Below are 20,374 nucleotides of genomic sequence, written 5' to 3'. Positions count from 1 at the left end.
AGATTCATGGATCTTTATGTGAATCCAGATTTCAGCGTTGTTTCCTGCTCCAGCAGCCTCTCCGGAGCCCGCATAGACGCAGACTCTCCGATGGTCCCCGCACAGCATGCTAACTCATGCTTTTCGAAAATAAAAGCAGCCTAGGCAATAGCATTGCTAGCAGTGAAAACACACATATTTTATTAAGTGAAAGCGAAGAGGTCTGTTATACTGTTAGTCAATAAATAAAACCATTTAAAAGCAGTGCTTATTTAATCGCCATGTCCTTCTGTGTACATTCCTAGTTGGTATATATGCTTTATGTTTATATTTGTGCATGGTTATGTAATTTATGAACATTTATAACTAGCTGGAGACCTGTGCTCCTAATCACGGAAACGAGTCCCAGGCCCCTCTCCCTTAGGTTCCTTTTCTGACACTTTGAGCTCCTGGTGGGAGGGAGGGAGGGAGGGTGGGAGGGAGGGAGGGTGGGAGAGGATGAAGGGGAGGGGACTTGCTTCCTGGTCCAGGGAAGCAAGGCCTGCAGCGCCGCTCTTGGCCTCTAGGGGGCAGCAGAAGGAAGCAAACAACAGCTTGAAAAAACAGGTCAAGAAGGACTGACAGAGGAGACACCTAGTGTCTGCTTTCTCCCCAGCCTTTCCCATTTCCCTCATCAGGCCTGGAGTCCAACCAGCCTCGGACCCTGGGGAAGGAGGTAAATCCCACTGAGTGCTGGAACAAGGAGGCGGGCCAGTGACCTCCAGGCTCCTCCCGGGCTGTGGGGCTTTCCATGGGATCCATCCGAACTGAGCCCTGGGCCTTGGCCTCTGATGCCTTCCCTGTAACTTCTTGAGCCTCAGTTTCCCCAGCTGAGCTGGTAAGAATTCGATAAGCGTTCCATGACACCCCTTTTGGCCAGAGGGCCTGCCACGCAGCCGCTCAGTGCCAAACAGACGTTCCCATCCTCGGTGCCTGCCAGCGAGACCTCCCCACCTGCCACCCACAGGCAGGGAGGCTAACCCGCCGGTGACCCCGTAACTGGGTCCTGGGAACACTCCGGGGTGGATGTCCTAGGTGCTTGCATGCCGGGGCCTCGTCTCTGTGAGCACACCGGGTATGTGGGGTCCTCCTCCGCACTCCGCACCCCCATTTTACAGATGAGAAAACTGAGGCTCTGGGAGAGAGGTTTGGCCCAGATGTGGCAGAGCCAGGATTAAAAGTCGGCCCTTCCACCTTCCCTCTGGGCCATGGAACTCTTCCCAGCTGGAGCACCTGGCTGCCTCCCCAGCATCCTCAGCGAGGCCTTGGCTGCTCCTGCCTGCAGCCCCACGGCCTGTGTCCCCACTGCACTGACCCAGCTGCAGGCAGGGCTCGGCCTGGCTTGTTCACCCAGTGCCCGTCGGAGCCGGGCCGCTGATTCTCGAGCAGCTGGAGGAGCCGAGGCAGTGTGAAGGCACATGTGGAGGTAAAGAAGCTGCTCCCTTCTCTGGAGGAGCCGCCGGGGACTCCTTTGGGGGCAGGTGGTCCGGGACCCCGCCCCGGGGCGGCTGGCTGAGCAGCAGGGCCTCCCAGCACCGGCAACTCAGCTGGCTTCCACCCAAACCCGGAAGGCGGCCGAGCCAGGGGAGTGGAGTGGGAATTGGGAGCGAGTGTTTAGAACTTCGCCGGTAATTGGAAATGCGCTAATCCCTCGCTGTGATTAGGGAGGGCGGGGGACCCGGGTGCTGTCCCAGGCTCCGTGCGGAAGGTTCCGGAATCGGCACGTGAGTCCGCGGGCCTGGGGGCCGGCACGTGTCCTTGCTGCAGCCGATTCCAAGCGGGAAGGGCGATGCACTTGGGTGCTGTCCCTCCAAAGCTTATTCGCAGTTCCCGAGGAGTTTGAATTTCATTGTTTCAGGTACGTTCTGTGGACTATAAAAAGTTCACGGTTCCCAGCAGCACGGCTGGATTAGTTTCCCGGGCGGAAGGTGACTGGGCAGTCCCGGAGCCCCCCTCAGGCCCCGCCCACCCCACCCACCTCGCAGGGGTGACCATCACCCCGACTTGACTTCCAGCTCACAGGACCCCAGGGGCTCCGATTCCAATGCCCTCGGGCCTGGCAGGACGGGCAGCGAGAGGAGGCTACAGCCCCTCCTGCCCCCGGTGCAGGGGCATCTGCCAGCGATGGCCAGGCAGACGCACAGGCCCAGTGTTGGCAGGCAATTTGATTTTTTTATGTGAAAGCTCATGATTATTGAACATTGGCAACTCATGAAAATTTAAAAACGCGGTGGAGGCCAACGCCATCCAGGCCAGAGAGAAATTGCTTCTGGGCCAAACGTGGCCGCAGGCTGCCAGCGGGGCGACCGGAGGGGCCCCCAGGCCGTGAGGAAGACAGGTGTGAACACAGACATCATGGCTGGGGGGGCGGGGAGGCAGGGACGGGGCGTGCAGGGGAGTGTGTGTAACAGCTCTGAGGGCACCGCTGGGCAGAGCAGAGCACTCAGGCGGAGGGGGGGGGGGGGGCGGGCGGAGCCTTACGGTTCCCTCTGAGCTGGGCGGCAGGGTGCAGAGAGGCCTGGTGTGGCGGCGGCGGCGGTGGTGGTGGTCGCAGTGGTGGTGGTTGTGGGAGGGGTGGGCAAGGGGCTGCCCGGGTGGCAGAGCCCGTCTTGCAGGACCTGGAGCCACAGTCAGCCTGGGTCTGGGCAGGGAGGGGAGTGCCTGAGGAGGGGAGCGGGGGCTTGTTGGACTGGCCTCGGGCCCGGTGCAGGGGGGAGAGCCGGGCAGAGGCGGTGGGGAGCCGCAGGAGACAGGAGGCCTTAGCTTATGACACCGGCTAAATAGCAAGAAACCTGCGTGTGGGCCTACAGGCCTGGCCTCCTAACCAAACCCCGCCCACCAGCCCCAACCAAGTCCCCCTGAGCCCTCTACCAGCCCGAGGCAGCCCCTGCGGACGGATCAGGGGTGGAAAAGTGCCGTGCAGAAATTCTAACCACGCCCTGTCCTGTCTTCCTCCGGGTATCTTTCGGGAGCGGGTGGCCCTGGGACATATTTCACCTGGGCGTGGGACTCGCAGGCGGGCTCCCAGCTTGTGGGTGCTGCCCGCGGGCACCCCAACCACCGCACACATTTGGGGGGGCTGGTTTCCCAGTGCAGAGACGTCCGTGGGAGACACTGCACGCCCTGGAAAAGTGTCACCGCCCTCCCCCGGGTCCTGCAGGCCCACAGACAGGCTCACCTCCCCCCGGCGGGGAGCAGAGCTGGCAGCGGGGCGGGCTTACCCACCAGAGTGAGGCAATCCACAGTCCCTGACCTTGAGCTCCACAGGCCTGCCCCTGCGCACGCTGTGGCTCCTCGGAGCCGTTCTCGGCTTGGGCGGAATTCAAACGGGCTCTTGCAACCAACATCTGACGGATGGCTGCACATCCGGGCACCCTGGCCGGGGGCTGAGCTGTGCGGCGGCAGCTGGGGACCTGGTCGGAGTGAGCAGAGGTGTGGGTGGGGCTCTCACGCTGGGCAATCCTGCCTGACACTTTTTAGAGACCTGAAAAGGCTTGTGCGAGTTTGGTCGACTGCTCTTGGTTCATCTGTGAATAAACAGCAGGTATTAAGCACCTACTGTGTGCCAAGTGCTGCTGACAGGCATGATGTCATTTCAACAGCGGGACCCTCCTTTGTATGGAGGTCGCACACCTGTGGAATACCTCCAAGAAGGGAAGTGGCTTGTGCAAAACCCACCGCAGGTCAAGCCCCAAAGCCAGGATTCTTGGCGGTGCTGTCCCCGCCCCAGCGATGGGCTGGAGGCCCTGGCCGGACAGCTGCCTGGAAACCACCACTTTCCGTCCAGAAGGGGCCTCCGTGGGCCACGCTGCTCAGATCCCAGGTGGGGATGGCCTGAGTGGGAAGTTCCAGGCGTCATACCCCGCCCTTGGTGTCCTGTGTGGGCACCTCTTTGCCACCCTTCCCGCTGTGCCACCCAGCCCAGGCGTCCCAGCTTCTCCCTGCCAGCGGAGCCCTCCCTCCTGGCCCACGGGGCTCATTCCTGCTGGGACCCCTCCTGACCGGCCCTGCAGGTCTGGGACCAGCACAGGGCGCCCTGCCGGAGGGCCCCGCAGCTCCCGGCTCTGGGCAGCCCGGCAAACTGCAGCCCAGGCCCTTTGGTCTCCTCCGTGGAGGGGGTCCTGGCCCAGAGCCCTCGTGGGGACCCCCCGCAGGCGCTGCCCTGTCTCCCCTCCGCAGGCCTTTCTGGGTGGCGGAGGGTGAACCCTCCCGGCCGGGGCTGTGGCCCCACGTCCCCCGGGGAAGCCTGGTTCTCCCGCAGCCCCTCGCCGGCGTTCTCCGCGCTCCCAGACCCTCCGCTCCGCCCGCCGTCCCCGCCCCGCCCGGCGTGGGGCGCCCCTCCCGCTCCCCGAGAGGCGGGCGCTGAAGTGCCGCCGGCCGCCGGCAGGTGTCTCCCCGCGGAGGCGCGTCCCTGCGCCGCGGCCGCTGCCGGGCGGCGACTCCGCGCCGAGGAGCACACAGCTCCGCTCCGCTCCGCGCCCGCAGCTCCGCCGCCGCCCCCCGCGCCCCGCCGGGGAGGGGGCATGGGCCCCCGCCGCGCCCGCCGCCGCCCATCGCAGGCGCCCCGGGCCCCGGGCGCGGCGGGCAGCGGCCGCTGAGGGGGCGCCGGCTGCCAACTTCGCGCGGACCCCGCGCCGGCGGCGGGCGGCATGAAGACGAGCCGCCGCGGCCGGGCGCTCGTGGCCGTGGCCCTGAACCTGCTGGCGCTGCTGGCCGCCACCACCGCCTTCCTCACCACGCACTGGTGCCAGGGCGCGCGGCGGGTGCCCAGGCCGGGCTGCGGCCAGGACGGGCGCGCCGGCTGCCCCGACGCGGGCGCCAACGCCACGGCCAACGCCACCGCCGCCCCCGCCGCCCCGGCCAGCGGCGCCCCCGGCGGCGAGCGCTACAGCTGGGAGGCGGGCGACGAGCGCTTCCTGCTCCGGCGCTTCCACACCGGCATCTGGTACTCGTGCGAGGAGCGGCCCGGCGGGCGCGGTGAGTCCCCTCCGGGTCCCGGCCCGCTTCCTCCTCCGGCGCCCCGCGCCCCGATCCCAGAGCCCCGATCCCAGCGCCCCGATCCTTGCGCCCCCGCCCCGCGCCCAGCTCCCCGAGCTCCGCTCCCTGTGCCCGGCTCCCGGCTCCCAGCTCCCCGCGCCCCCGGCCCCGACTCCCCGCGCCCCGCGCCCCACTCCGGCGGAGGGACCCGCCGCGCAAAGCTCGGCCCACGCCCCCTGCGGGGCACGCGCGCGGGGCCGAGGGGGGAGCAGGCTGGGGTCCGGGACGCCCCCCTCCCCGTGTCTGGGTCCGGGCCGGGCGCCGGGGCTCGGGGCGCCGGGCGGCTTTGGGGAGCTGCCGCGCCCCAGGGAGGAGCCACTCCGCGGACCCCCCGGCGGCGGGGCACAGGGACGCGGCTCCTTTCGGCGCCACAACTCTGTCCGCTCGCCCCCCTTCCTCCGCGGGGCGCTGGTGCCTCCCCCGCCCCCGCCCATCCCGCCGCCCGGGAGGTGCAGGGACCGTGGCTCGGAGCCGCCTCTCCCTCCGCGCCCCCGGGGCGTCCTCCCGCCCGGTCCCCGCCGCACTAACAGCTCCGGGGTGCGGGGCGGCCGGGGGGGGGGGGGGCAGCGGGGAGCCTTCGCTCGCGGGGGGAAGAGGCGGCAGAGGAAGCGGGCGGCGGGCGGGGCTCGGTCAGGAGTGGGGTGTGTGTGACTTTTTAGGCGGCAGATCGAGCCGCTCCCGCGGCCTCAGCCCCTCCTGTTCACGGAGACAGGGGGAGCCGGGCAGGCCGAGGGGAGGGGCTCCCGGGAGCGCGGGGGGCGGGTGCCAGACGCGGGTCCCACCGCCTGCACCGCCCAGTCCCCGGCCGGCCAGGGAACTCAGCGAACTGACCTCTCCCCCAAGGTTAGAGCGCCTCCCCGTAGGCACCGCTCCTCTGCTGGACCCGGTGTTACCGGTGCTCAGTGAGGGCCGGCCGTGGCCAGCAGCCGGTCCTGCAGAAGGCGGTCCATTGGCCTGCTCGGTTCCAGGTCGGCAGTGAAGGGAGGGAGGCTGCGCCCTCTGTCTGCCCCCCCCCCCCCCCCCCCCCGCTGCCCCCTCAGGCCCAGGGTCCTCTGGAGAGAAGACTCCGGGTCTCCCGTCTTTGTGTCTCATCACCTGCGTTGTCCCCGGCCTCATCCCACTCTGCACACCTTGAACTTGCTGGGGGCCTCCTTTGCTCCCTGTCTCTCGCCCCTGTCCCTAAGGATGTCTCCCCCGGTAGTGCGTGTGCACAGCAGTTCTTAACGCCGCGTGCAGGATGCTGCTGGGTGGGGCCGGGGGGTGGCGAACCAAGCTCTCGAGGGGCTGCGTGCTCTCTCACCTTTGGGGGGCCCCCCACTCTCCATGCTGGCTGTGTCCGAGAAGAGCCCGGCCCCAGCAGACTCACTTGTGCTGTGCACGCCCTTCTGGGATGGAACAATAACAATCATAAAGGAACCTCGGGAGGCAGCCCTGCTTCCCAGCCGGCCCACCCCCGACCTCTCCGGCGGAGGCCTGGTGAGTGCGTCCTCGCCGGCACCCTCTGGGGGGGAGGGTAGGTGTCCCCGCTCGCCTTTCTCCCAGCTCAGGGCCGGGTTTCCAAGGTGTGGGAGGCCTGCCCCTGGACGCATCGCTCCACCTCCCACAGGCTTCTCGCCCCGCCCCTCCCTCCCCTCCACCCCCCCAGCCTCCACGGATGTCCTGGTCCTCGCTGCCAGCCGAGCCTCTTCACTGCCGAGGTCTCTCCCGGCCTCTCCCTGTCGGTTACAGTCCAAGCTCTTCCCTGTTGCTCATCCAGGTAGCTTACCCAGGGCTGGGCACAGGATCCCTAAGCCGAGCGGTTACAGATAGTAAGGGAGCCGCCTTTGAAAGCAGTGCTAGCTTCCGTTGCTTGAGCCCCGAGCGTGCCCAGGCCCAGCGAGGGCTGCTCACCTGCTCTGTCTTGTTGGACGCTTGCCAGCACCCGTGAGGCGGGCACGTCTGTGGTGCCCGTTTTCCAGAGGTGGAGTGTGGGGCTCAGAGCGGGGTTTCTGCTGTCCAGGCCTGAGGTCTCTCCGCGGGGGAGGACGGAACCTGGGGGAGGCGGGGAGGGAAGATGATAGGCCCGTCGGGGGTCGGAGAAGGGGGTGCCGCGGTGGGTTCGTTCCTGGGTCCTCTGTGAAAACGCGGATGGTTAGCTTATTGGGCAAATTAACAAAACCCACCGTTTTCCCTTTTCCCTGGATCACTGCTGGCTAGCGATCACCCCTCCCAGAAAATCACAATTTTCCTTCCCAAGAGCCTGAAAACAGTTATCAGCCTGTCAGTGCTGGTGAGAAACGTGGCGGGGCCGAGCCAGCTGGGACGGTTCCCGGCCGGTCCACGGCGCCCAGATCCTGCCCTCCACGCTGTGGCCCTAACGCGGATTCAGGAAGTCCCTGGCCCCAAACTTTGGTTGCCATGACAACCTTTTTTCTGGGTCCTGTGGCCATTTTTTAAATTTATTATTTACTTGAAGAGGAAAAAATGCCCCAGCAACTCCCCACCCCCCCAATCCTGACCTCCCCTTCCCCCATCTTTGAGAACATCGGGGACCAACTTCCCTCCGGCCCTTGAAGCTGCGAGGGATGTTACCTTCGCCAGAACGCTGACACCAACCACGGAATCCCAGCCGGTCTGAGAAGCAGCTGCTCAGTGCTCCGTCCTCTCCGATGCCTGCTCCGCCATTCTTCCTGTGCTCTCCGTTCTGGGCGGCCGCCGGGGAATCCGATCAGCCTTTCCCCACACCGAACCCCCACGCAGGTCCTAAACCACACCCTGGCCAGACTGCCAGACCCCAAAGCCACCCCTCCTCCTCCAGGCGGGAGCACCAAGCTCCCTCACAAACCCGGAAAGGCAGTGTGGCCTCCACACCACTCCCCGCTCCTCACGCAGATTAGGGTTCTCCCGGTTGGATGCTGGGTGGGTGCAGACGCAGGCAGTCTGGGGGTGCAGACGCAGGCAGTCTGGGGGTGCAGACGCAGGCAGTCTGGGGGTGCAGACGCAGGCAGTCTGGGGGAGGGACGTGGGGTGAGGGCGATGGGTGCTGACTGGGGGCACAGGTGAGGCTGCACATGATCCTGAGGAAGTGGTGGCAGGAATGGAGGGTGAGGGGTCCAGGCGGATTTGCAGGTTGGCTGGAGGGGGGTGGGCTTGGGGGGGCAGGAGGAGGGCCATGACCGGGAGCAGGAGCAGCTGCTGGTGCTCTGACCTGACCCCAGACCTCGCTCTCCCCTGCAGCGGTGCAGCGGTGCCCAGCCTGTCTGGAGAAGGCTCTGCCTCCTCCTGGGCACTGTAATTAGGCAAGAGCATCCACTGGCTCCCCGTGGAAGGGGGTCGGAGCAGACGCCCCTGTGCGGGGTGTGAGGGTGTGAGGGTCTGTGGGAGGGTGCAGGGCGGGCCCGGCCGGTGTGTGTGCGCCCGGCTCCCTCCGTGCTGTCCGCCTGAGCCGCTCACGCCTCCCTGACCTCTGTGCTGCTGCTGGCCGCCTCCCGCCTCCCACCTCGCCATTGCCCCTCGGCCTCCTCCGCCCACCAGAGCCGTTCTCAGCCCTGCTCCTCCCTCGGGCGCCCCTCCAACCGCCTCCTCTCACTGGCAGTCAGGGCGGCTCCCCGCAGCCTCTCCCAGCTCCTTCTCCCGCCCCCCCCCCCGTGGCCCCCAGCTCCTGCCCATCGGCCCCAGGGAGGCGTTCTGGCCACAGGGCTTTCGCACCGCCCTTCCCTCTGCCCCGAATGCTCTTCCCTCAGACGGCACAAGGCTGTTTCTAGAAGCTTCTTTCAGTCGGTGCTGAGCTCTCTCCAAGCACCGGCATCAGCGTTGATCTCCCCACACATTTCCTGCTGGATTTCTCTTCTGGCGCCCGCCGCCGCCGCCATGGATTTGACCTTCATGTCCCTTGTCTGCTTGTTTTGTGTGGTCCGCCAGCGTCTATCTCGTTCCTGCTGGCTCCTCAGTGCTCCCACTGGCACACAGTAGGTGCTCAGCCAACACTCCTGGGAGGGATGGTGCTGGTGGCGATGACCGTTTGTATCCCGTTCCTTCCCTGGCTCTCAGCGTCTTCTTACGGCACAGCGAGCCGGGTCTGTCGGGCCCCCCACCCCGTCCACTGAGGCACCGAGCCGGGGTCGGGCAGGGCCGGTCCCACTCAGGAGATAGCCCCGGTTCTCCCCAGCTCCGCGCCTTTTGCTTCCCTCTTCCTCTTCAGGAAACCCCAGCTTTCCCGCCCCCTCCCTCACAGCCACATTTCCACGAGGGTCAGACACGGTGTCCCGGCCAGCAGGCCGCTGTGCTTCGGAGCGTGCTGGCGTGTTATCCGTTGGGCTTGGCTGGGCTTCGTGTTAGGAGCGCCTGATGGGTGGAGATTCCGACTGGGAAGGGCGTGGCTCTGAGCCCCCGACAGGTGTTACCTGGGAGGTGCGTGGGTGCCATGGCCATGCCCATTTTCCAGACGCGGAAACCGAGGCACAGGGAGGTGAAGGGGCTTGTCCAAGGTCACACAGCCACCCCACGGCAGAGGCGGGATGCCCACCGGGCGGAAGGCTCCGGAGCTCCAAGCCCGCTGTGCCCTGCCGCACCCCACCTCCCAAACAGCCCCTTCCCCTCCCGCTCCTCCGCCGGCCTCGGGGGACCAGCCTGCACCGGGCGTCCGGGGCCCAGGTCCAGTCCGGCTCCAGCGCCCGCTCGCTGAGTGACTCTTGCTCTCTGCCTCTGCTCTCTCCGTGTGTGGAAGGAGGGCCTGGTGCTCTGTCTGTGGACGGAGGCGGCAGAGCACACAGGACACGGCGTCGGGGGCCAGCCCAGGCTCCAGCCCCCGGGCCACTGCTCGTGCCGTGTGGCGCCTGGCAGGGGCTTGCCCTCTCTGGTCCTCGGCTTCCGTGGCTGGGAAGGTGACAGCTGCCTCGGGATGGCTCAGGGGGTTCGAGCAGGTGATGGGGCACCCCGGCTGGTGCTGGTCCCTGGCGCTCGCTGTGGGCTGTCCGGTGAGGGAGGCGCGGACCCGTGGCCACGGGCGGTCAGTCATGAACTGCCTGCTCTGTGTGGCCCTGCGGTGCTCACAGTGACTTTGAACAAGTTGCCAGCATTTGAAAATGGACACACTCACAGAAACACTTGGATTTACAGTTTTTCTCAAAAACCTGGCAGATCTGTCTGCCCTGTGTCCAGTTCCTCTGGGAACAGCAGCTGCCCTGCTGGGGTCCCTGCCCCCCGTCCCTGCCCCCCTGGGGTCCCTGTCTCTGCTTGGGTCCCTGTCCCTCCCAGGGTCCCTGTCCCCCCGGGGTCCCTGTCCCCCTAGGTCCCTGTCCTGCCAGGGTCCCTGTCCCCCGGGGCCCCTGCCCCCCTGAGGTCCCTGTCCCCCCGGGGTCCCTGCCCCCCCGGGGTCCCTGTCCCCCCGGGGTCCCTGCCCCCCCGGGGTCCCTATCCCTCCGGGGTCCCTGCCCCCCCGGGGTCCCTATCCCTCCGGGGTCCCTGCCCCCCCGGGGTCCCTGCCCGCCGGGGTCCCTGTCCCCCTGGGGTCCCTGCCCGCTGGGGTCCACAGGCCGGAGCTCAGGCTTCAGATCACTTCCCTCCTCTCCTCAGGGACACCCCACCCGCCAGTACTCCCCCTCCCTCCTCTCCCCCTCATCACTAATTGTCGCCTTGCCCACTCCATATCACACTCATTTAGCCTCTTTATGGCCTCTCCCCGGCTCTGTGGGGCGGCCCCGGTCCATTTCCCACGAGGCCACGTCCGGAATGTGGATGAGCAGGCACTTAGCACGGGGTCAGCGACTGCGGAGCGTCTGGGATGGAGGACTCCCCGGCTCTGTGCGGGGGGAGGCGGGTCTGCTGGTGCCCGCATCGCAGGGACTCACAGCCGCTCGCTCTGCCCTCCTGCTCCCTGTTCTGCCCCCGGGAGCTGAGGGGGTGCACTGTGGCCATCCCTGTTTACATTCTGGGGGCCGGGGTGCCGTGACCTCCCTGCCGCCTGCAGGACTGTGGGGGTCAAACTTCGTTAGTCTCCGTGACAGGAGCTCGAGCCCAGACAAGAATGAGGGGGTTTCTGAGGAGGGTGCTGCCCCGAGTCCATGTGAAGGCCAGGTCCCCAGAGCTCCGGGGCCGCGGTGATGGCCCTCCCTCCGGTCTAAGCCGCCAGCTAACACCGTGCAGGCCCGGCACGATGGGCCCAGCCCCCAGGGTCCCCGTCTGTTGGTTCTCGATCTTGAAAGCGAGCGTGCCTGGATGGCGGGTGTGCAGGTGGCCACGGCGACCGCTCTGTTCGGGGAGTGGGGTGTAGGATCGCAGAACCCCGACCTGTGAGAGGGGAGCAGAGCCAAGGGAATGGACTGGGCGTGGGCAGACCTCCCAAAAGGATCCGGCCCTGTTAGCCAGGACCCAGGACTGGTGCCACGAGAGAAGCTCGCTGGGAACGGGCGTAAGCCAGAGGGACGCTGGCCTCTGCTCGCGGGATGTCTGGTGGGAGACGGGCTGGGGTGCGGTGGTCAGACAGAGCTGCTGGGAGCTGGCTCTCCGGCTCCCGGCTCTGTGGGCCCTGGATCCCCTCAGGCTCAGTGCACTCCCCGAGGTTGTCCCTCCAAGCTCTCAGCTCACCTCCGGTCTCCCAGCAGCTTCAGTGGAAAAGGGGGACCCCCTCCCCACGTTTCCAACCAAAGTTCCAGAACTGGTTCTCCTTGGACTGACGGAGGGATGAGTTGTGTTGATTGGGTGACCGTGGTCACATGTCTGCCCGGGGACGGAGGAGGCAGCTCCCCCCTAGCCGAGTCCTGCGAGTGGAGGAGGGGGTTTCTGGCTCTGCCACAGCGGCTGTGCCACCCCAAACCCTCGGTGCGCACTGCAGCGTGCATTTACCAGCTCAGGTGTCTGTGGGTCACCACGTGGGCTGCTCGGGCTGGGTCACGCACACGCGTGATGGTTGTTGGCTGTTGGCTGCGGTGATGGAGGCCACTGGGCCTGTGCCTCGCATCCTGCGACATGGAAGCCAGAGCAAGCTCGGCCCCGTGGCTGGGCCCAGCGTCAGGGGCAGGGCCATGCAGAGGTGAAACTGCCCAGGCACGGAAGGGGGAGGGAGAAGAGGGGGGCCATCGAGGCCATCACCGGCCACAGGTGCCGCCTCCGGACCCAGGCTGGTCCCGGTGCCGCTCAGGCAGGAGCCAGGATGCCCGACCCCCTCCAGGACCTGACGGAGCGGGGCCAGCCGCCATCGCCCGCCGGTCCCAGTTCCTCTCAGACAGCGCCTGCCACTGGGGCTTTGAGGCTGGGGTGACACCAGGGTTCCCTCCCGAGAAATCAGCCCGAACTCACCGTTTGGCCTGCATGTCCCCGAGGCCGTCACTGAGCCCACACCGGGGGGAAGCTCTGATCCACCTGCCGTCCCCAAACCTCTCTGTGCCGGGACCAGCTGGGACATGGCTGGGCTGCAGGTGCAGGTCCCCGCCCGGCGGGGGCTGGAGGAAGCCCAGCGGGACGCCTGGGGCGGGGCCGTGGCTGGGGGCTCGGCTGTCCCAGCCTCCCAGGGAGTGGGTCCGGGATGGTAATGGGTGGGGAGCGGAGGCTCAGGGACACGGTGGGGTGAAAGACATGCAGGAGGGTGCTCCAGGAGCTGAGAGGGACCCAGCAAAGGCTGTGATCAGACAGCGGTCAGAAAGGCAGGCAGCGGGAGAGGAAGGCAGAGCGGGTTGGAGGAGGCAGAAAGCAGAGATTCACTGAGTGAGGCAAAGGCCACAGAGGGAGCCACGGAAACACACACGTGCACATGCACATGTGTACACACGTACGCACGTATACTCCTGCACACACACTCACGCCCAGGCCTGGGAGCTGGAAGGAGAGGCGAGTGAGGGATGTCCAAAATAGCCGGGGAGTGCAGGAGCTGCTGCTGCTCTTTTAGGAGCCGCTGAGGCCTGGGCGGGAGGAGGCAGCTCTGGGCCAGGCCCCGGCTGGCTCTCAGGCCTCGGCCCCTGGGGAGGGCAGGGAGGAGGCAGGGCAGACCCTCCCAGTCTCTGTCCTCCATCCAGCGGGTGGTTTGGTGTTGGGGGCCGTCACCGCATCTCCATCCCCCCTCCCCACCCCACCCCCAGCTCACTATCCCTTCTCCTAACTGTCCCAAGTCTGTTATTGACTGCTGACAACGTACGTACCCGCAGGGCGTGGAGGCCACACGCCACAAGCCAGCTGGGTCCGTGCCTCTGTCGCCTCCATGCCCCCCTGTCCTTGTCTGTTGTCCCCTCCCCTCTGGACCTCTCCCATCCTGCCTCCTCCAACCAGGGCCAGTTCTGGAAGAGGGAGGGGCTTACACCCCTGGCCACCTGCCCCTCATACTGGCCCTGCCAGCCTTGTCTCAGCTGCCCCTGTGCTCGGCCCCCCCTCCTGGTGGCCCTGGAGAAGCCGGAGGGAGGAGACCCGCCCAGAGCACGGGCGGGCGGGGGACACACGTGTGAGCGTCTCCCCTGGGGTGATGCCTCCGCTCGGCGGCCAATGGCATCTCAAATGGTCAAGCCCCCAGCCCATGCCTCCTGGTTGCCCTGGCCAGCAGGGACAGCTGGGTCATGTGGCAATACCCCCCCCCCCCCCAGACCCGGAGGGTTCACCCCGAGCTGTCCTCATCCGCCCGGAGAAAAGAGCCCCATGGCAGGAAAGGGGCTGAGCTTCTGCCTAGAACCACCCATGGCACTCGGCTTGCATGTCCCTGGTCACATCTGACCTCAGGGGCTGGGGACCTGCATTCCTACTGTGCGCCCGCCAGCAGACAGCCGGGAAGGCTGGTGACAGCACGGGGGCTCCACCCCCCCGCTGCCCACCACAGCCCGAATCAGCAATGACAGAGGACAGCAGACAGCCATCTTTCCACTTTCTCAGACAAAACCCTTGGAATCCTCTTTAACTCTCTCTCAATCTCTCTCTCTCTCTCTCTCTCTCTCTCTCTCTCTCTCTCTCTCTCTCTCTCTCTCTCTCTCTCTCTCTCTCTTACTCTTCACCGCGTCCCCCCTTCCCCATCCCCACAAACACCATTCAATCCACAATCCACCAGCAAATCCTGTTGGCTCCTTTAAGAACACATCCAGAGCCCAGCCATTTCTCATCCTCCCCTCGGCTACCCGGTCTGAGCCAGCACCATCTCTTGCCTGGACTCCAGCACCCACCTCACTGGTCTTCCCGCCCCAACCGCCCCCCTCGGCCTGCAGGCTGCTGGGGGACCCTATTGTACATTGGATGGCTCCCATCGCAAAGGCAGCCACAAGACCCAGCACGACTCGCCCTGTCCGTCTGCCTCTGCTCCAGCCCCACCGTCCTCCGGGCTTTTGCACAAACTCCCCCAGGCACGCCCCTGCCCCAGGGCCTTTGCACCTGCAGTCCCCTTAGCCTGAGCTCTTTCCCCAGGCTTCCCCTCTCACACATGTTCACGAACACCTACTGTGCGCCGGGTTTGGTCCGGTGCGGGATTCTGGCAGGAAACGAGACAGAGGAAGTTTCAGTCTCATGGAGGTTCCTCCTTAGAGAATGAAGACAGACAGCAAGAGGTTATTCGCTCTTCGGTACATTGAACTTGGACTTACCGAGCCCCTCCTGAGGCCCCCGTGGATTCATGGCGGACAAAACAAAGGCTGTGTCTCCACGAGTGGGCATTCTGGAGGGGACCAACGAGAACCGGTTTGTCACACCACCCACCTGGTCCCGGGTTCCGGCCAGAATGAGGCTGGGCCTCAGGGGTCAGGGGAGCGGTCGGACACCCTGAGGGGGTGAGGGCTCGCAGGCACTCCTGCTCCTTGATGCACAAGCCAGTCCCGTCTCGGCGGCTTTTCAAGCCTGCTTTCCCTTTTCCCTCTGAGGGGGACAGAGGAGAATTTTCAGAGGGTCTTTTTTCCTTCTACGAACCCTCGCCTGCTGGCCAGGTTCTTTGTGCTTTTCAGGGTTTCCCAGGATGGTTTTCTTCCACCTCGAAAGATTTATCTTCCTTTGTCATACGGAGTTATGTGGGAGCATTTTCTGCCAGCACTCCTGTCCTCCTCGGTCTGCGTTAATTTAATACACCATCCCGTGCCGGGACCGGTTTGGCTCAATGGATAGAGCGTCGGCTTGGGGACTGAAGGGTCCCGGGTTTGATTCCGGTCAAGGGCATGTACCTTGGTTGCGGGCACATCCCCAGTGGGGGGTGTGCAAGAGGCAGCTGATTGATGACTCTCTCTCATCGATGTTTCTACTCTCTTATCTCTCTCCCTTCCTCTCTGTACAAAATCAATAAAATATATTTTTTTAAAAAAATACACCATCCCTGCTGGGTGCTTAGGGTTCCCGGGGCACCTGATGAATAAGGTCCCCCTTACCGGGGGCTCACAGTCCAGCGGAGAGAGAAAAAACATAAGTGTAAGTATAGCAGGCAAATCAGTGGTCCCACCTAGACGTCAGTGTGAGGAAACAGGAGCTGAGGTAGCCCGGAGTGGGGATGGCTAGTGGGCTGTCAGGGGGATTTTCTGAAGGGGGGACCCTTGAACTGAGGCCTGAATGTCAGGAGGAGGAGGCGGCCGCATTCCAGGCAGAATAAGTCGGTCCTCGGTGAACCGATCACTTCCTTTTCTACTTCCCGAGTCAGCTTTTAGCGAGCTGTGGTTGCTTAGAAAAGAATTCGTTCAAGAGCTTCACACCGGTTTGTGAAAAATGCAGCCTCGTGCTTTCCTGTGATTAAAAGGAAAAAGCTCTCTTTGATTCATTTCCTCCTTGTGCGCCTAATCCCGGGCGTTTTGCTGTTTCTGTCTTTGGATTTCCCTTGCCCGAGTCCGCTGAGGGTGGCAGGAACCTGGCGAAAACTGCTGGCAGGCCCTCCGGGAGCTGCAGCCTGGCTTGACACCTTTGCACGGGCTCTGCTGAGATGCCACATCTTCAGGCCGGAGGCCCTGGTGATTTGTTCACCTTTCCCCCTTTGCTTTATTATTATCTAAAAAATATTTTTATTGATTTCAGAAAGGAAGGGAGAGAGGAGTGTGAGAGAGAGAGAAATATCAATGATGAGAGAGAATCATCGATCGGCTGGCTGCCTCTTGCATGCCCTCTGCTGGGAATGGAGCCCAAAACTCGGGCCTGTGCCCTGACCAGGGATTGTACCGTGACTGCCTGGACCATAGGTTCAACCACTGAACCACACCAGCTGGGTTCTCCCTTTATTTTCAACCTCGATCTTGCCAGCTTAGCTGTTTTATTGCCTCCCTCCGTCAGAGAATCAGAATCTTCTGCTTATCAGTTCTGTTTACATTTTCTAATTTATCCTTGTGTTCTTTTGTTACTTTCTTTGAGGCTTGTTTTGCTAGTGTGTTCAGGTATTTGAATTGAGAACTGTTTTCATAGTTAAAAAAATAACACATTTTGATACTATGAGTTTGCCTGTGAGCACCGCTTTGGCCATATCTTGTGAATTTCAAAACAGTGCTTCCTTTGGTTTTCTAAAAATTCTGAAATTACACTTTTGTTTTTGATATTGCTGACATTTACTCTTGTTTATTCACTGACCCAAGAATAATTAAATAGGACATTTTAAAAATTTATTTTTAATGCTTTGTCTTATTTGTTTAAACTTTTTGTCATTAATTTATAGTTTTACTGAATGATAGAGAAAGTGGACTATGAAGTTTTTAGTACATAATATTTATGGGATAAATGTTTTATTTGAAAAACAAAACAAAAAACAACCCAAAACACCACAGGTATATTCCCTGTGTGTGAGGTAAAGCGGCTTTATAGATAGTATCTTGTTATTTATTTCTCTTTGCTTTTGTTGACCTGCAAAAAGGGGAACAAGGTGGGTCAAAGCCTTTCTCTTCAATAGAGTCCTCTCCATTTTACTGTTTCTGTTAGTTTTGTTTTCCTAAGATGTCATTTATTTATCACAAAAAGATTTGTGACAGTTATATTTTCATTGTGGAATTGTGGATTTTACTTTTGTCAATATCAAATGACTATTTTCCCCCTAGTGAATGCTTTTGGCTTTGAATTCTATTTTTTTTTTTTTTTGTATTTTAATATTTCTCTCCTGGCTTTCTTTTGTCTGTGTCCCTTTGGCAGACCTTTCTAGCTTTTTTCCCTTCAACGTTTCTGTCTTTCTGCTCAGTGCACCTCCGGGAAAAACAGTGAGATTCTGTCTTTGGATACAAACGGAGGGTCTTTTCCACATAAAATGGTTTTTTTGTAATAACTACATCTGCTCTCACGACTGTTTTTGCTGAATCCTTTAAGTTGTTCATTTCTTTCTCTTTAAACCCTTCTCTGCTTTTGTCTTTTCCTGTAGGGTTTCGGCTTTGTGTCTTTTTTTTCTTCTTCTTTACTAACGATTTAAAAAGCGTACACACCGTGGCCGATTCTGCTTTTAATTCCCGGGCTTCTGTTTCTCTCGCGTAATTCTGAAGAGCGATCTGCACACGAGCGTCTTTCCTAGGAGGACGGGGGGATTAGTCGCTCTCGAGCTCTGCTTTTCCCTCGTCTGTGCAGCACTAATTGCCACTTGATCCCGTGCTTACCTGTGTTCAGTGCTAACGCCGAGTCCCCTCACTCCACTGTCCTCGGCTGTATTTATGTGTGGGTTGGCCTTGATTGCTACAGATGATGGATGTGTGCTGGCTACTAGCTGTGTGCCAGGTCCCCTGCTGGGTGCTGGGTGCTGGGTGCTGGGTGCTGGGGTGCAGTCACATGGTGGGTTCCTGCCTTTGCCCTTCTAGTTGTGTGACCATGAATGCACGCGTGTGTCCGTGTGTGTCTGTGTGAATGATACACGAGGAATCAAACCCTTCTCCTCTGAGGAGATCACGTGAGGAGTGAGGCTGGAAGAGTGAGAGGAGGCGGTCCTGGCGGGGAAAGGCTTTGCAGGAGATAGGGCTTGGAGAGCGGGAAGGAGGGAGGAGGCAGCGTGGGAGAGGCTGTGGCTGGAGGGGCGGAGGGGGCCAAGAGGTGCAGTGCGCCTCATAGTGAATGATTGAGCAGTCGTTCTGGTCATTCCACCGTTAGGGTCAATTTGCATATTACCCTTTTATTATATAGGATTATCAGCAGTGAAAACCGTCACGGGTACAGCAATATCATGTAGTATTTTTGAAAGAATATGTACACATATACATATATATATTTGTATATATCCCATATTCGAATTTGTCCCGGGAATGTCCTGGGGCGCCATCAGTGGGTGCAAGTGGCTGCCGCTGTCCCGATTGCCCCTCAGGAGTAGGGGGAGGTGGAGAAGCCTTCAGGTGTGATCGGGGCTGGCAGCTGCTGCTCACACCCACTGATAGTGCCAGCAGCGGGTGCAAGCTGGGCTGGTACCGGCAGAGGTGCAAGCACCGGACAGGACCTCGGCACACTGGAGCAAAGAATCTTCAGTAACCACAGAGGGCTGTGGAGAAGCAGTCCTGCTGCCCTCTGGGGTCTGATGCGGCCTCTGCTTCCCTCCCGAATGTCCCCGGAAGGCTCAGGGACCGATCTCCCGGGGGCTGCGCAGGGCCTGGGAACAGTCAGGAAGCAGGTGGCGGTCTAACGCGACAGCGGGGCGGGAGCCAGGCGGCGGCGGGCTCCGGGGCGGACGGCGGGCTCCGGGGCGGACGGCGGGCTCCGGGGCTGGCGGCGGGCTCCGGGGCGGGAGCCAGGTGGCGGCGGGCTCCGGGGCGGGCGGCTGAGGGCCGCCGGCCTCTCGGGCTCTGCCCGGAGGACCGAGCGGTGACGCCTAGGCTGTCGGGCTCGGTGTGTGATGTTTTGTTCAGGTTCAGCGTAACCATGGAGACAGAGAGAGCCGACGGCACACTCCTCCACGTGTGTATACTCCGCACACGCGTGTCCCTCTCCCCCCCCCCCCCGTGGCTCCTGCTTGGGCAGAGGAGACCTGGGGGGAGGGGAGGGGGCAGCCCCGGGAGCCCGGTGCCGGCTGTGGTGCCAGCCGGGTCTGTCCTTCCTGAGTGCGGCCTGGACAAGCTCGGGCTCGGGCGCCCCGTCCGTCCCCCTCCTGCAGGAGGAGATGATGGACTTTCTCCCCGCAGGGCGAGGGCTCAGACGCCGTCCCCGGGCTGGACTCCCCGGGACGCGGCCCCACGGCCATCCTGTTAGAGTGGCCCGTAACCCCGGCTTACAGTCATCGAAATCCTTGTTCTATTTTTATTTTATTTTAAAAAATATGTTTTATTGATTTTTTACAGAGAGGAAAAGAGAGGGATAGAAAGCTAGAAACATCGGCCGAAACCGGTTTGGCTCAGTGGATAGAGCATTGGCCTGCAGACTGAATGGTCCCAGGTTCGATTCCGGTCAAGGGCATGTACCTTGGTTGCGGGCACAACCCCAGTAGGGTGTGTGCAAGAGGCAGCTGATCGATGATTCTCTCTCATCAATGTTTCTAACTCTCTATCCCTCTCTCTTCCTCTCTTTAAAAAAATCAATAAAATATATTTAAAAACAGAACTTAAAAAAAAAAGAAAGAAAGAAAGCTAGAAACATCGATGAGAGAGAAACATCCATCAGCCGCCTCCTGCACACCCCCCAATGGGGATATGCCCACAACCAAGGTACATGCCCTTGATCGGAATCGAACCTGGGACCTTTCAGTCCACAGGCCGATGCTCTATCCACTTTTGGCAAAATCCTTGTTTTTCTTTTTAAAATCAGCAAACCCAAACCTCTGGTCCATGATGCCACCACCGTGGGTGCCCGGTGGAGCTTTATTTCCGTGTTTAATCAGAGCCCCCGGGCGGGACCGGGCCGCCCGCAGCCGTGCTCGGAGCGGGCCGCTGCCAGGCTGGGCAGCCTGCCTGGGCGTGTGTTCGGCGCCGGCGGACTGGATGTGCCATCACAAGTTATTTCACTTGTGCTGCCCCAGCTCCCGTCTGTGAAGCGGGATAATAATAGCGCCGCCGCGGAGCGGTGATGGAGCCGGTGATTGCGGCTGCGAGGCTCTCCGGGGCCCTTCGCCGAGCCGCTGCCCCACACCCGGCTTCGGGAGCACTCGCCGAAGATGCCGGCGGGTGGGGAGCGGTGGCCGGGGGGAGTGTGGGTGACCCAGGGGCCACAGCCTGGTGGTGGTTTGGACACATTTTCTCATGACCTGCCAGAGGGAATGGGGCACCCTGGTCCCTGGCCAGGCAGTCAGGGGGTGCTGGGGAGGGCTTGGGATACAGAGAAATGGGGTGGGGGAGGGGCAGGGGAGGCCAGTGGTGGCTGCATCCCGTCAAGCAAACAAACAGCACCTCGTGGGAGAGTCCAGGAACATGCGAGAGGCTCAGCAGGCCTGTGGGTCTGGCCTGAGGACAGGGCCAGGGACGGAATAAAAGAAACATGTGAGTTTCTATGTTATTATGGTTACCGCTGCCTCTGCTGCTATTGTGGCTGC

General features: G+C 62.2%; 1 protein-coding gene across 1 annotated transcript in view; it reads left to right on the top strand.

Moving 5' to 3' along the window:
* Positions 1-4,448: 4,448 nt before the first annotated feature.
* The window catches only part of GSG1L (GSG1 like), a 159,056-nt gene continuing 143,130 nt past the window's right edge, over positions 4,449-20,374 (top strand). The window contains exon 1 of the mRNA XM_084882967.1: positions 4,449-4,995. Within this exon, the coding sequence (XP_084739093.1) occupies positions 4,668-4,995 (328 nt within the window). The 5' untranslated portion in view covers positions 4,449-4,667. The remainder of the gene's footprint in view (positions 4,996-20,374) is intronic.

This window comes from Pipistrellus hanaki (genome assembly GCF_964339955.1).
Source record: "Pipistrellus hanaki genome assembly, chromosome: 4".
Taxonomy (NCBI): domain Eukaryota; kingdom Metazoa; phylum Chordata; class Mammalia; order Chiroptera; family Vespertilionidae; genus Pipistrellus; species Pipistrellus hanaki.
This window is presented reverse-complemented; position numbering and strand designations above follow the sequence as displayed.